This window comes from Fusarium proliferatum (genome assembly GCF_900067095.1).
Source record: "Fusarium proliferatum ET1 genome assembly, contig: FPRO_scaffold011, whole genome shotgun sequence".
NCBI classification, from domain to species: Eukaryota; Fungi; Ascomycota; class Sordariomycetes; order Hypocreales; family Nectriaceae; genus Fusarium; species Fusarium proliferatum.
In genome coordinates, this window is record NW_022194800.1 from 183,249 (window position 1) to 198,334 (window position 15,086).

General features: G+C 46.8%; 4 protein-coding genes across 4 annotated transcripts; 3 read left to right on the plus strand and 1 right to left on the minus strand.

The window, feature by feature from the left end:
* Positions 1-2,091: 2,091 nt before the first annotated feature.
* FPRO_08240 (uncharacterized protein) lies at positions 2,092-4,946 on the plus strand (the record flags this gene model as incomplete). The annotated part of the gene is made up of 2 exons (XM_031221886.1): positions 2,092-2,242; positions 2,338-4,946. The coding sequence occupies 2 exons, from the start codon at positions 2,092-2,094 to the stop codon at positions 4,944-4,946; spliced, it is 2,760 nt and encodes a 919-aa protein (XP_031087400.1).
* A 2,327-nt stretch (positions 4,947-7,273) lies between these two features.
* Positions 7,274-7,712, plus strand: FPRO_08241 (uncharacterized protein; the record flags this gene model as incomplete). Its single annotated transcript, XM_031221887.1, has 2 exons — positions 7,274-7,550; positions 7,603-7,712. 2 exons carry the CDS (start codon positions 7,274-7,276, stop codon positions 7,710-7,712), a joined length of 387 nt encoding a protein of 128 aa, XP_031087401.1.
* A 784-nt stretch (positions 7,713-8,496) lies between these two features.
* On the minus strand, positions 8,497-9,069 carry FPRO_08242 (uncharacterized protein; the record flags this gene model as incomplete). The annotated part of the gene is made up of 3 exons (XM_031221888.1): positions 8,497-8,509; positions 8,574-8,649; positions 8,703-9,069. The coding sequence occupies 3 exons, from the start codon at positions 9,067-9,069 to the stop codon at positions 8,497-8,499; spliced, it is 456 nt and encodes a 151-aa protein (XP_031087402.1).
* Positions 9,070-9,598: 529 nt separating this feature from the next.
* Positions 9,599-10,049, plus strand: FPRO_08243 (uncharacterized protein; the record flags this gene model as incomplete). Its single annotated transcript, XM_031221889.1, has 2 exons — positions 9,599-9,842; positions 9,913-10,049. 2 exons carry the CDS (start codon positions 9,599-9,601, stop codon positions 10,047-10,049), a joined length of 381 nt encoding a protein of 126 aa, XP_031087403.1.
* Between the last annotated feature and the right edge of the window lie 5,037 nt (positions 10,050-15,086).

Consider the following 15,086-nt stretch of genomic DNA (forward strand, 5'->3'; position numbering starts at 1 on the left):
ACATGATTTATAGAAAATCCTGGGGCACTGTATTTCGTCTGATACAATACAGTAGGAAGCGTTGAGTTAGTGTCATATATTGCACTCCTTGTGTCGTTTGTTTTCAAGACCTCTGGCATCGAAGTTGAAGTTGGTGAGGCTCTACAGGCCCATCATTAACAATGGATCGCCGCGCTAACTGAAACACCATAGTGGAAATTCGCGGCTGAAGCACCACAACTTGAACAAAAGTCCAGCGCTGTCATCCAAGATCTGTAATAACGTCAATAACCTACATATGTTAGGGCCTGGGCTACACGATAGGCGAGCGGGCGTGGAGACTCTGGTAACCTTGAAAGAGGAGTCGGGGAACCGGTGTGTGGAGCGTTGCACTCTGGGCTTTTTGCTTGGGAGCCTAGAGGGTTGGTTTATGGATGCATAACGTTGCAAGCAAATGGTTTAGCGATGGAAAGCAGGAGGAGGACGAGAGTTCCATCTTTTGCTGGGATCGAAAAAAAAGTTGATCCCTGCTTGGTTGGGGCTTATCGAATGTTTAGGTCATACCAGGGGTTGCTAAAAGACTTGAGCGATTGGTTGTTGAGTCGCACGCGACATGCAAAAGCGAATCCCCTTGCGGATGGTTATGGACAGGGAGTCTAGAGGTTGGTTGTTGCTTTTTTGTAGTTTTGCTTTTTCTCTGTGACAACCTGGTAAAAAATCTTTAACTCTGATTGTTAGTCCGGGGTAGAGAACAAAGGGTCCTCTTGATTGACAACATCGAATTGACGAGATTGGCCAACATGAGGTTCAAATGGCCAACTCCCAAGCCTCCCCTATCCCGGTCGATCTTGAGCTAACGCTTCCTTTGCCCATTTGCCTTAGTAAATAGGTAGTCTAGTTAGTAGTAAAGCTCAAGCACAGTCTCGGCTCCCACCCCTTTCTCTTTAGCTGAATCCTGTGGGCCCAGATGGACTTGGCTACTGGGACAAAGAGCAGCAACTAGATCCCAAAGAGGAATAGACCAGCTTCATGGGTTGGAAGATCCCCCAAGGCGGAGTTATCCTTCCAGCCGTTTCTGGTTGTGTTCGAGCGTTGAGCACTCAAGAGTGAGGACGGATCCTATCCCGAAGGTCCCGGGAGGTAGGTACGGTATGGCACTGAACTTTTGGTTGGCTAGGGCTACCACTACGGCGCCGAGGTGAGTGCTGTGTCCCAGAAAACGGGAATAGTTGCAGGTCGAGACAGGGTTTTTCTGCTCTCGAGTCAAAGGCTACGAGTCAGCGAAAGCAGTTATGTATCACCGGGCATATTTTGATATACCCTTGGCGTGTTGGAGTGATTTCCCCCGGGAGACTTTGACTCTAGAAGAGTTCCTTGAAGAAATGAGCGACTGCTGCTTGCTGCAGGTGCCGTGTCATTTTCGCATCCGAGGGTGATCCCAGGTCGATCCCAGGTCGAATGGCCGTTCTCAACGATCTAGAGCTTAAATGGCTTAGTCTGGTGCGGGGAGAGTGAAACCCGGTTCGGAAAAGCGGAGCCTGACCACTGTCCTTAACACTTCAGGGCCTATCCAGGCATAAGATGTGCTACCAGGTCAGCACTCTAGTGGCTCCAGAGGTGTTGACGGCCCGCTGTAAAGCACATTCCACTGAATTGAGCTGGTAATGGACATTCCTCTTGGATTGGTCCTGTCGGGTTCCGGTCTACTGCCCGGCCTGACCTTGGCCCCGATGACTGGGCTGGAACTCAGTGCTAAGCAGCCCCATCCCATCCCAGCACAGCACGCCCCAAGCATCAGCACAAGCATCAGCATCAGCGCGGGGCTTCGCGGCAAATCTCATTCATCAGGGCAGGTAGGTCCATTTTTGGGCCCATTCCCCAAGCTTCTTTCCACCTCAGTCTCATCTCAATCTCATAACCTCCCACTAACATTCATCCTGAAGCAAATATTCTTCATTTTGGTTCAATCTTTTGCTATATCCAACAAGTTATTCGCCTATTTCACGATATATTCGTCGCTATAAGTTTGTCGCGACGTGACTCTGAACCTCCGATCCTTCGGACCCGGGCCCCCGCGGCCACTCATCGCATTTTAACTCACCTTCACTCACAATGAGACGCCAGAACCGTTCGTGCGACCAGTGTCGCAAAGCCAAGCGGGCATGCGATGCGCCTTCGCTATGGGATATTCAGAGAAACTCGGAGAGGCTTCGAAACGGTGGTGACAGCACAAGCGGTACCTCTCTTGCTGAGGAGCATCTTGGTGAGTTGGTTTGCTCTCCCCAATCCTCCTCCTCCCCCTCCCGCGCCTTTTTCCCGACTTCGACGACGCTAACCGAGGGGCCAATGAAACCACAGATGAGATTGATTCCAGAGCTCTACGATGTTCATACTGCCTTCGTACTCGCAAACAATGCACCTTTCACTGGGTTCGCGCTCAACTACAGACTGGCCCTGCTGCCACAAGCTCAAATATCAACAACGAAGTACCTGCTCAGACTGGCGCGCCTCGCCGCGTCCCCGATCAATCGCGCACAAAGGCCAAGCGTCAACGTCCGCGCCCTCAGCAGCAGCAATCAGGACCTTCGCCGACTCAAGCCCCTCTACCAACGAACCAAACGCTTGATGTTAATGCAACTGCCTTGCTGGATATGTTGCAGGCACCTCCCACGGCACACGACTTGTCATGCTGGGGGCCAATGGATACAACTGGGTTCGCCAACTTCTCTGCTTTTCCTCACACAACTTTCGATACCATGCCTGTGAACGGCGTCTTCGATCCGACTGCTTTTGATGCTGGCCTTCATAACAGTGTCCTGCAGAGTCTCGAACCTCATTCGACACCAGCACACCCACATCCCGTGGATCTTACACCTTCCACAGATCTTTCCGGTCAAGGATTGCATTCACGACATCAAACTGCGGAGGAGGAGAATGGAGATAATGGGTGGCCTCTCTTCCAAACTCATTCAGTTGGCAGCGATGTTCCGTTCCAACCCTCACCTTCTGGTTCCAACTCGTACGAAAGCGACATCTCTTCTCGGTCTCTCAGTGTGCGCCACTACCCAGAAAGTATAGCAAGAAGCTACAGCACTTCCATTTCGCCATTCTCAGTGACACACAATATGATGACCAAGACAAACAACAACCTGATCTCGGATAACTTAATGAGGATATACCATGATGTTTTGGAGCACGCCCTGTCTTGCTGGCTGTCAGAGGAGACATGTCCCTATAAACCCAATACCATCACTCGGCCATCCAACAACGGTGTGAGTTGGCTGGCATCTCATTTTGAGGGTCTCAGTGTTGGTCAGCCAAAGCAGCAAGACAATAGAATTTACCGACGTGTTATTCAGCTCGACAAGCAAGCACAAAATACGAAACTGATCCGACTCAGTAAATCGGAGGACCGAGCTGCTTCAAAGGCTTTGCATTTGGCTATCATGGCATTTGCTACCCAATGGGCGCAAGGCAGTCAACGTGAACGAGACAGGTTTCCCCAGAACTTGACGCAAATGGACAGCATGCGATCGGAGTTTGACGATATTAACGAGGACTTCGACCGCACACTTCAAAGGACTTTTTGGGCCCAGGCCAAGCGGGCCTTGCAGGACTGCTCAGATATGGAATGTTTCCGTGTGGTTTGTGCTGACTTGATCATGGGACTAGCACAGAAGCCGAGGGATGAGGAGGATAACAACAACGATATGCCGTTTGGCATGGGCAACTTCAGCGATAGTCCCATCGCTTCGGGTGAGGGGTCGATTGCATCTCAGCTCAGCGAAATTATTGCCGCAGAAGGACCGCCAGTATTTATGGAGCGAGCAGCAAGAAAGATGCATGCTCTCAAGTTTCAGTACGAAGCTCGCGAAACAGGCGTGTTGGATGCTAGTGGAAGTTCTTTGGGCTTGGAGAAGGCTTCATCTGCGGAGTCTCTAAGTGAGGAGGACAAGGGTACTATTGGTCTTGTCTACTGGATGACAGTCATGTTCGACACCGTATCTTCGTCCATGAACGGCCGGCCTGTGGTGGTTTCAGATGAGGAGTGCCACCATGACCCGACTTATCCCGACCATCCAGAACACGAATCCTACAATATTGAGTATCGACCGCAGGACGCCAGATGGTGGGCAGAATTATTTGTCCGCGAAAACAAGGAGGGTGTTCTTCGTTGGCCCTGTTCGTACGATGCTGCATCCAAGGGTGTCGTCACTGCAGCTCCGATCAAGGTCATTCTCTTCCGACATGTCTCGTACCTCCAGAACACAGTCAGAAGTCGATACCGAGGCGAACCTGTCGAGAAGGTCATTTCCAATGCCATGGCTGTGTACAAGCACTGGAACGTGAGCTACGGTGCCTTCTTCAGGGATCTGGTCGAGCAATACGACAGTGTCCCAACACTCATTCAGAGCTGGTTTGTGTGTGTGGTGGCTCATTTCCATTGTGCTGCTCTCCTACTCGCGGATCTGATTGAGCTTGTGGATGAAAATAAGTTGGGTTTGGATTACTCGACTCAAGTGCGACAGGCAGCCAACGTAGTAGTTTCACTACGAAGAGATAGCGCAGCTATTTTGTCGGACCTCGCACGGGTTTCGACACGCCCTCGAGCCGGTGATGTTCCTGGCACGGGTATCTCGGACCTGCATTTCGCAGTTGTTGAGGGCTCTATCCTGACAGAGCCTTGGACCATGATTCTCATCAGGGCATTCACCAAGGCGGCCATTCTCCTCCTCACTGAAGCCGAGGAGAATGTGCGACATGAACACGCGCCACTCGAGGCTCCTGGCGTCATGAACCTGGTCCGTCGATGTGAGGACTGCACCAAGGCGCTCTGGTGCCTGGGCAAGAAGTCGGATATGGCTCGCAATATTGCTAGCATCTTGTCTTCGGCATTGGGACCTTATATGATCCCAACGACCATGTCACATATGCCCATTTCATCTGTCGAGCCGGTTATGGTGTAAAGTCTGGCAGACATGCCTTTTTGTGTACTAATTTGACGAGCGTTTAATGGATCTGGATATTGGGAGAGAATCAGCATAATCAGCGAAACGAACGAACGAAGTCCATACTGTACATGTATTTATGGGAAAACACAGGAGCGAAACAGTCATTATCGTTGATGAGGCGTTTATGTACCTAGGGAGGTTCAGTATAGTCTGTGCCTGTATGTCATCAATGTCAAGTTGTTTGAAGCATTACATACGGAGGTTCTGTGATTCTGATTAAAGAATTGTCTATTCGTAGTTACCGTCCTTTGGGAGCTCCAAAGAGTAGATACAACTGGCCACGTTGTTCTCGTTAATGCGAACCGTGCTATACTTAGGTCCGGCCTCGATGGACGATTCTTTTCTTCAAACGCGCACTAAAATGACGAAATCCTGAGGTTGTATTAAGCTCAGACATCTCGCATGCTGTCTCAGCCTTGCCTTGATTTGCATCACCTAAGGCCCAAGATGCAATGAAACAACGTTCGTAGGACCCAGTAACGCAGCATGTTTCCCGATATGGAATATCGTCAGACGAGTTAATATTCCTATTGGCTGAACTGGCTCGCCTTGCTTGACCACACATCTTGAATCGGAGAGACACGAAAGCTTCAAGAGCCCTATGTGCCCTTGTCGATCAATAAATAAGACGAGACCTCATACAAAGTAAAGTTACTCTAGACAACGGACTTCGTTTTTCAATATTGCTAAGGCATGTGACTCGTTGAGGAGTGATATGTTCTATTAAGGAACGGCGTATATACTCTCATTATCATATATAGATCAGCCAATACCTGAAGTATAGTGACTCCAATCCTCGACTAAACTAAGAACCAAAGTGCATTAACAATGGTATTCTTAATTTGAGATCGCTGAGGTGTCTCTATGTGCTTGTGCTCTCAAAGTACTAGAGGCAATTCATGACCTTACTGGACTTCCAGCCGGCCCTAACCTCTCTAATTGCCTCAATGTCAAGAAGAACTGAGAGAGCCTCACAACCTGGTCAGTATAGGGGTTGTACACTTGCAGCCGCACCTATCAATATCGGCTGGTCTGCTCATATCTATTCCAGTCTTATAGGCACTCGTGGACTGACAGATTACATATCACTATGGCGGCGACTAATTAGATACCAATCTTGTAGTGGGATGCCGAATCATTCGAGGCTTCGATGATGAATCGGAGTGCTCCATTAATCAGTGCTTCAACTTTAGCTCGAAGATCTCAGACGGAATGGCATACGTGAATATAACTCAAAATCCACCCAGGGAAATTTCCAATGTATTACATGTTGTGCTGTTTTCGAAGGTGTTGGGTAGATGGGGCAGACGAGAAGACTCTATTTCTGTCAAGAGATAGAAAGTCTATACTGTCTCACATATGAATGTGTCCTTGTTTTCACTCAAAACGGGCACACGGGGTCCTGCTCCAAAAAGAGCGATGTTATCTCTTAATATCCTGGTAGTTTTTCCTAATGGTATCACTTTTACTCATAAGAGATTTGTTCCTATTTTATGCCAAGACTGTATAGGTGAGTTGGTGTAATGGACACCACTGACTGTTGGATATGTCTTCTGGGGGTCCAAGTTCGTTCCAACGTTGTGAAGATTAAGATTCGTTAGTCATGGGATGTAAGACTATACTAATCGCAGTGAGAATTCCTGATCGCTAGCTTAATAAAGTCCCCATTCAGAGACAGCAATGAGCACTGGCTGCGTGACTGCAATGGTGGTAACTTGATGATATGTCCCTAAACTTGTCGTATATGTTACCGCATAGTTTCTTTCCTGCCAGTGTAACTTTTTGCAAGGCTTAATATAGAAATGACATCCAAGATTGAGCCTATGCTTAAAATAAAGCACTATTCGGATATGGAAACAAGACTTTCAAGCCAACAAACTGTTAAGGGCTGAGTTACTGGTGCTTTGTCGTTGCCCAAATTCATATCGTACAACCTGCGTAAAACCATCTTGTTCTTAGAGGATACGGCAAACTTAATCACACTTCTTTTCCACATGGGGGATCGCCTGTTCACTTACTATTTGGCCCTGTCCTGTCATGAGGATAGGAGTGACACGCAAGCATTTGCAAAAGCTGGCAATCATATAACGAAAGCAATCAACAGTATCAATGAATGACTTGCTCTGTTTCATATCATTCATGATTCAGATATACTCTCTGAGTATATAAAGAGCTCTGCAATCACGCTTTCTTTTCCGCCAACTACACATTACGATCCAAGTCTCAGTCCACATAATAAACCACTGGTCTAGAACACTACAATATTTTATATCAATTTGGAAATGGCCCAGGAAAACTTCTCACGGCAAATGAGTGACGTCTCTTCAAGCTTCGTCGAACTCATGTACGAAGTCAACAAGCGCGGCAACCTCCCAGGCTGGCCTGAAACCTCTAAACTGCAGTCCTTGCGTTCGGACTATAACTCTTGGGTCCGGAATCACGGCATGGGACTCGACTCGGGGATCTCCAATTCTACCCCAAACTATCCAAGCGAAGCACTCGTCAAACGATCTGCAATTAGGCTAGCACTTTCCACGCTGAACTCCCAAATCCAGCTGCGTTAGTATCTAGCTCTAGGCTATGAATCAGCTGTACTGACATTATTGGATAGTTATGCAGGACTATCGTGATGGGCCCGATGTACGCACGGCATCTGGGGCGCAGAGTCATACGAGCAGTGTTGAAAGGAGCTTGACCATTCTTTCGAGGTGGACGTCTTGAGAAGAAAACGGGTAGGATCGAGTTCTTTTCTGGACTCGACATCAACTTTTATATTCAGCGTAAAAGTAATATCAGGAAGAGTTGTCCAATAACGTTACATTCTTGAACCGCTTGCCACCGTGTTCCGACAATCGATACCGCTTGGTGAGATTGTCAGTGTGCCGTATTTATCAACTCATGAGTGATACTATATGCAAAGCGTCAACCTCCCATCGAGCTAACTGTCAATTATGACTTTGGTACCTTCTCTGCTCTATGCTGTATTGTTAATCGAGTTGTTACACTTTCAGTCCATGTGGACAGTAGCTGCCAACACGTATAAAATGATAGCTGTAGGTAATGAGGCTGTATTGCATATGTCCAGGAGGAATCGTAACAGTCACTCGCCGAACTTTTATGTATTTCGGCAGTCTCTATCAACCCTGTTGTTGCTGCACCCCAATCCTTTAGAATGAGTGCAACAGAATTTCTAGCCCTTACCTTGCTATGTGAAAACTAAGCATAAAATTACCATGAGCCTCTCCTCAAGGCAAAAGTGGATTTGATAACGACTGAATATGAAGATTTGCTGTTTAAAAGACTGAGCTCTAAAAATGTTGGATGCGCTTGTTGGAAATCCTAAAGAACACAGATAGACACCGAAAAGATGACCTGGAGCCTTATAATAATCCCATAAAGCTTGGCAGAATACTCCTGTTGTGTCTACCAAATCACTCAATCTTTTCTCTCTGACTGCCGGGGTTTGGCAAGCGAGTGGCCTCTTTTGTCTTTCAATTTTCTGTCCCTAATCAGTACCCCTAAGATATGTGTTAGCCTAATAGTTGCCCAACGTAGGGTGGGGGTTCCTTGCCGCAGCAGTACATCTCCTCAATCATTTCAATGGCTATGTGCAAGTAATGAAAGTGATTCCCGGTCTGGTGTAGTAGCGCCTGGTAGACTAGGCGTTGATTGTTAGCCCTATCCAAACTTCCATAACTGATCATTACATACGGTCCTCGACGGTACGACGTACAGTCTCCAAGCATACTGGACGGTCTCTTGCTGCAAAAGATTGTCTCAATAGGTCTGGGTGTCGATAAATGGTAGAGTAGGCCCTAGGGATGCGGCGCGGTATCTGTCCTGGTGGAAACGGCTCGCCTTCAGGGATGGTCCTATAGCTTTTGACCCAGTTCATGAAGACCACCTCTATTTTCTCGATAGTTTCCCAGTCCGGGTAATCGGCGGCTCCGTCTCCTGAGATCGAATTTACTTCAGGGAGGTCCCTGATTTTTTTAAGACAGAGGCGAACGGATAATGCGATAGATGATACGCGAAGAAAATCACTGTGTCGTACAGTACGGAGGCGTCGACCAGACATATCGATTATGGATAGCGTTTTCTGGTAGTAATCTGATTGATAAGTAGGAACAAGCGAATTGATACAGATGCTTGTTCTTGATGTACCTGTTGCCGATGATGTAAAGTGCAGATATGTTGTGAGTCAACGTTGACATGATGTGTAGGGAGTTAGTTACCTTCTGAAAGGAAGGTAAATACTGAGCTTCATTTGGTCCTGCCTCAAAGTTATATTAGCCTAGAACTGGAAGTTAGGGAAGACTTATGTTGGTAGGTAGGTACCTAGGTAGGCATATATGAACCATATGTAGTTTGTTGCTTCCATTTTTGACAGTGTTGTTGAGTTGATGTCAGTCAGTCACGACTCCTATTTCTAATTGAGAATGGCCAAGATCCAACCATCACTGAACATCATCTCTAGCGAACGGCATATGATCAGCATCACCGACAATGAACTGTCCAATTACAGAGAGAGGTCAATCTTCAAAGCTAGATCGTGTTCTCGAAATTTGATTCTTCATTTCATCATCTCAATCATCAACTTGGCCATCATGGGTCACCTTTCACAAATCGAAGCTGTCATGGAAGCATACAATGGAATCCTCTACCACTATCCAGACGACGGCGAACATCCTTTGAACATGCCGAAGAAAGAAGTCATTGTACAGCAAAAGGCGGATTTCAACTTCTGGGCAATACATTCGGGCGTGTGTATGCCAGAACTTAACCTTGAACACGAGTTCGAACGGGAAGCGATAAAGGGACTTGACAACTTCATCGAGACTGCAAATAAACGTAAGTTCTACCAAATCTATAGTTGATCTTGATGGCTCGCTCACATTTTCAGTCGAGAGACTATACCAAGAAGAACCAAGCCCCGATGTCACATGGCGGGCAGACGAGCGCGTGGCCTCGCTGGCGCAAATGCTGAGCCAGCTGGCTCATACATTCGGCGTACTTGTACCTTCGTTGCAGAACACAGAAACGGCTTCTGGGCAGTGAATTGGGCTTGATGAGGTTTAGGGAGAGTCGATTATCGCATAGGTATATATCTAAATGAACGCTTTGCAGCAAGTCATTAATACGAGACATCCTATCCCATAACAGGAAACAAAGCAGAGAGAAGTGATATTATACTTGGGTTGTCCATAAGAGGCCATAAATAAGTACAACATCATCGTGTGTTTCTTTGCCTAGAGTCTGGGTCAAGGTGTTCAGTGCCAACGAGAGCACTTCTGGTAGACGGTCAATTATGTGCAGCATCTGAGCCATCTCCTTGTAGAAATTTTATAATCTCAGTATTTAATTTCTAATTGACCTGGAGTTCTATTGTAAATTTCGCTGAGCATACGGAAATTACTCGACCAGTATAGGGTATGCTGATGCGCTGATGCGTGGTTGCACATCCATGACAGACTCAAGTCATAAGTAGATGGATAATGATGAATTTTTTTGTAATTTTGTTAATTTTGGCAGCTATCTGATGCATGTGCCGACGAGAAGGCATAAGCACGGGATTGATTGATGATTATAGCTTAGGTGGCCACTACTGCACTTCAAATATATCAACCATAATGTCGAATACAGCCTCAAAAATGGCCAAAGTACAAATCACATGTTGATTTGGAGACTGTTCGGCATCATTTAGCATTGGCGTATAGATTTATGAATACGCCGCTAAGCGCTCAATCATTGCCAAAGATGAGCCATTTATCTAAAGATACAACGTTGTAGCGTTTCCTAAGCTTTACGCCATTGTCATTTACAGAAGTCTCACGAGACATGTTCATCCTGGCATTTCCGAGGGAAACGGGATGCATCCTCTTGGTTGGAGTGCCACCCTAAACTGTTACTGTGCATAGTAGACTGCCAGTCAGATGCTGACCGCACTTAACGCCGGCTCAACTGAATACCCCCCCCCCCCCCGCGAAACGCGGGGAGGTCATACGCAATGGTCATGTCAATGCAGACTGAATCATGTAGAATCGCATGGCGCATAAGCATGCCACTTTTTGTTTTATCTTCCCTTTTGAAGATTTGAAATCATGCGATCGATTTGGAGAAACCAGTAGAAGGCCCTAGGTAGTGATCGACTCCGGTTGCGCGAACCGTCAGGGTCTTTGATCAGCATGATTTCATGGAGGTTTGAGAAACTACTCGAACCAATCGTGGTGGGTGACGATGAGCACTTCGTCACCTCGGAGGGTTGTCATGCAGGATAAGCACTTGAAGATTGGTGTAGCCACTGGGAATTACACGGGCAGAGAGAAGTGTTCGGCTGCTCGGTTCGTTAGCTGCTCGTGTTACCAGTGCTACTGCCCGTCTTTTCGGTGAGACAAATTCCTCGATTTGACATTGCCAAGACCGTACTGTACGATTTGAGATCTGCTCTCAAGTGACTATTTTTGGAGAGCAATTTTTACAGACCTTGATCGGCTACCATTCGCTTAAATTTTCGGCAGTCAAAGTGATATACATCAGATATCTTCAACGCATTGTCACCGTGGATCTGACAACCAAAACTTTCGATCTTGGATGAAGATCAATGCCGTCCTGGATCTCAGGATCTACCTCTTTTGGGCATGATCTTGCAGTCTCGAGTCAGGACAAAAGATTGTCGTCTGTATGACATCTATAACGGTTTTGGGTGCATATTGGATTGTAGAGTGCTGGTTTCACAAAACAGTTCCCTCAAGATACATGGAGAATCTTCAACAGCGATGATCCTGGGACCTCACCGTTAAAAGAGTCACACGGCCAAAGAACTAGAAGGCAATGAGTCGTGACAAAAGCCATACAGAGATTCTCCCCAGTTCGGTATCGACGCAGATCTTGAGTAATTGTGATAACGTTATCCACAAAACCACGATAAAATACCTGGAGTTGAAACTTTAAAGTTTGAAATCCCACAACGTTGGAAATCCATAAAAATGAGAATAATGACCTCATTAGTTGTTGATCCTGGGTCCCCTGTCCAAGGACCGGGTACCCCGGTCTTGAGGATCGAGGCTGGATGGCCCAAGCTCTATTCACGGCCTTGCCCGAGATTGGAACGACTGAGGAAACGAGACTAGAAGTCTGATAGAAGCCTTCTGCTAAACAAACATGAAGCATGGACACACACAATCAAAGCTCTTTAGATAAAGTGGCAATTAGTTGCAGGGGAGATGCTTCCAGCTGAAAGGTGACAACTCATCGCTGCCAGGACGACACATGTTGAATGTTTACGAAAAAGAAAGCCCAGATGAGGCTTGTAGAACGTTACATCCAAGGAATCTTTTAGAGTTGGCGATCAGCGCTGAGTTGGCAAGCCTGGGCTCTCTGTGGATCGTTACAACTCCCGAGCGCAAATTCACGGTTCATCGTTGAAGTTACTGAATCGCAAGAGCTTCTGTTTCTAGGCCATGTTTAAATTAATCTAAGCGTTAATGGCCTGGTCGTCAAACTGGAACCACTGCCTCACCATCGAATGCACGAGCCTCATGAGCAAGGGTCTTTTGTGACCAAGAAATTTGACATGAAACTAGGCTCGTCAAGGCGGCGCTGAAACAAGGGCCGTTCATTGATGGGAAACCGTTCGCTCTGAATAGAAATAGAAATATAATTTAATATCGTGTGATTCGTCCTCGAATGAAGTTGTTCATTGAGTATATCAGATAACCGGAAATGAAACGGCAACACGTGAGTCTTATTCTACTGGGTTACCTCCGACGATATTCCCAAGATGCATTGGAATCATATCATATTGTATGCACAAGTAAGCTAGAAACAGGGCGAAATATCAAGCCTCATTCAGCTGTGCATAAAACTCGCAAGTATCGCCTCGGCATTTTCAAGCCGGGCAAGATAGTCGTCGGCATCATGGATCAATTTCGGCATTTCGTGTAACCGAAAAAGAAAAAGAAGAAGAAAAGAAGACAATCCTTGCCCTGCCTGCTATGAATGACGGATGATTTGTGCATCTATCGCCACTCCACACAGCCCATGTTTCTGTCCACTCGATGCCTTTGCAAAGTGCCTTACCAGACCCATTGATCAACTGGCTTTTAGAAGAAAGATGCATGATCCTGGTTAATACCCTGCAAACTTTGAGGTTTTTTCTCCCTTTGATGAGAGAAAATTCTCGGATTGGGTTGAGGCTCTTTGCCATACGACTAACATCATGAATCTGTTCCTCGGAATGAGACCTTCGTATTGGAATGAGCTAAAAGTGAAGCCCGAATCCACAGATTACGACTCTGATGTCAAGTTGATAAAGTACAGCACTTCATCTGCAATATGTAATATGTAATATGCAACATGCTGACCTTTCGTTATGTCATCCCCCCCAGGTGGATGGACCCTAAGATCTCGGGATTCTTTTAGTGGAGTCGTTTTTTTGCTTCGGGACCGGAACGGCCACCAACTTACACTCTTCGTTGGTGTTGATCAATCATCGAATATTCCTCTCTTGTCTAGTCCTCAAAGTTTAAGTTTTCTCGGATCTCTTCTCAGTGACAGTGACAGTGACTCTGACAAAGCGGAGGCTGTCACAGTCAGACTAGGATATGTTGATGGCATGAGTTTATGCATTCGGCACATGCCATATCTCGACCGCAGCAGGCATTACGTAGTCCGTTTTCGGGGCTTAAACAAAGACCCTTACTCTATCTGCATCTCTAAAGAGTAAAGCCTTTGAATCTAGAGACAGGGTTTCGCCTGGTGCCGCGTCACCGAAAGTAGCGAACCCCATTCAATCGTACGGGGTTTGGGCTCCGCAGCCTCCGGAGCTCCCTCGTTAAGTTATTCTCTCAACGACAGCGAGAGATAATTGATGAAGCTTTTTTTACTCCCTTGGTTGCTCCTCGGATAGCACGGGCAGTCTGTCTGAGTGTTTTCCTCGGAAGGGTGGCTTAGATTCTATGGTATGACCTCAATTTGACGGGAATATAATTACCCCAAGGTCAGACTCGCTCAGACATGGCACGTAGATGATAACGACTCTCTCTCTCTCTCTCTCTATCTTCCTTGTTCTTCTCACACATTCTTGCCGCCCCCATCTGTGCTCCTCTGTCTCGATCTGCTGTGACTGCATCATCATCATCACCACCACCAAGATCTTTTTAGTGCAGTGGCTTCCTCGAGCGGTACAAGAAACCCTGTCTGGGACAGCTGTCGCCCTTTTAGGTCACCTCAGTTCCTGTTCCTTGTCAGACCCTAAGTTGATTTGCTCGTTACCTTGCTTGTTCCTGTTGCATACCTCGACTCGTACGTATTAACTTAATTTACTTGTCGGTTTCCTGCTTTTTGTCCGGCGACCAACTTTCCTATACCTCTCGTCTCATTTCCCGTTCAACCAGCCCAGATCTGGCCAGGTTCTCGCTTGTCTATTTCGCTCTGGCCGGTCTCAAACTTCAGCCCAACAGCCTCAAGTGAACCGTGCTTCTCATCCGTTTGGCATTGGTGTTGGCGCCCGACGATTTCTTTCTTATTCTTAATTTGGTTTATTAAGGATCCTATTCTTCTTGGCCCCGCTGTGTCATTCATTGTTCTCCTCCGCCTCAGCCGCCTTGACCGCACTTGTCAACTCACCATCGTCAGGCCGAGCTTGAGTTGAGCTGAGCTAAGAGTCTTCAGAATCTCAGGCGACACAGAAACAGAAACAGAAACGGAGAAGCGAGAGATCAGACCAGACCAGGGTTGCCGGGGCCTCAAATTCTCATCACCGCCGGTGTCTTCGCGTCAGAGGCTACAGGCGCACTAGCCACAAGCGAATCCCTTGAATCTGGTGTTTCGGATTTCCATGTTTTAGCACAATTGCAAAAGGTACGTATTTTTATGTTTCTCGTCTGAATATTCGTATCCAATGCAATCGGTGTTTTTCTCATCTTATGCCTTGATCTTCAGTCACACGCCCTGTTTTTTTTTCTTACTGTCTTTTACTTGATTCATCAATAGTCTTGATATTGAATCATGTACTCAGTCCCAAGTGGGATGAAAGCGGATAGTATCAATCTCAGACAATCTTGCATCGATACTGCACCTGCAACAATGTCGATC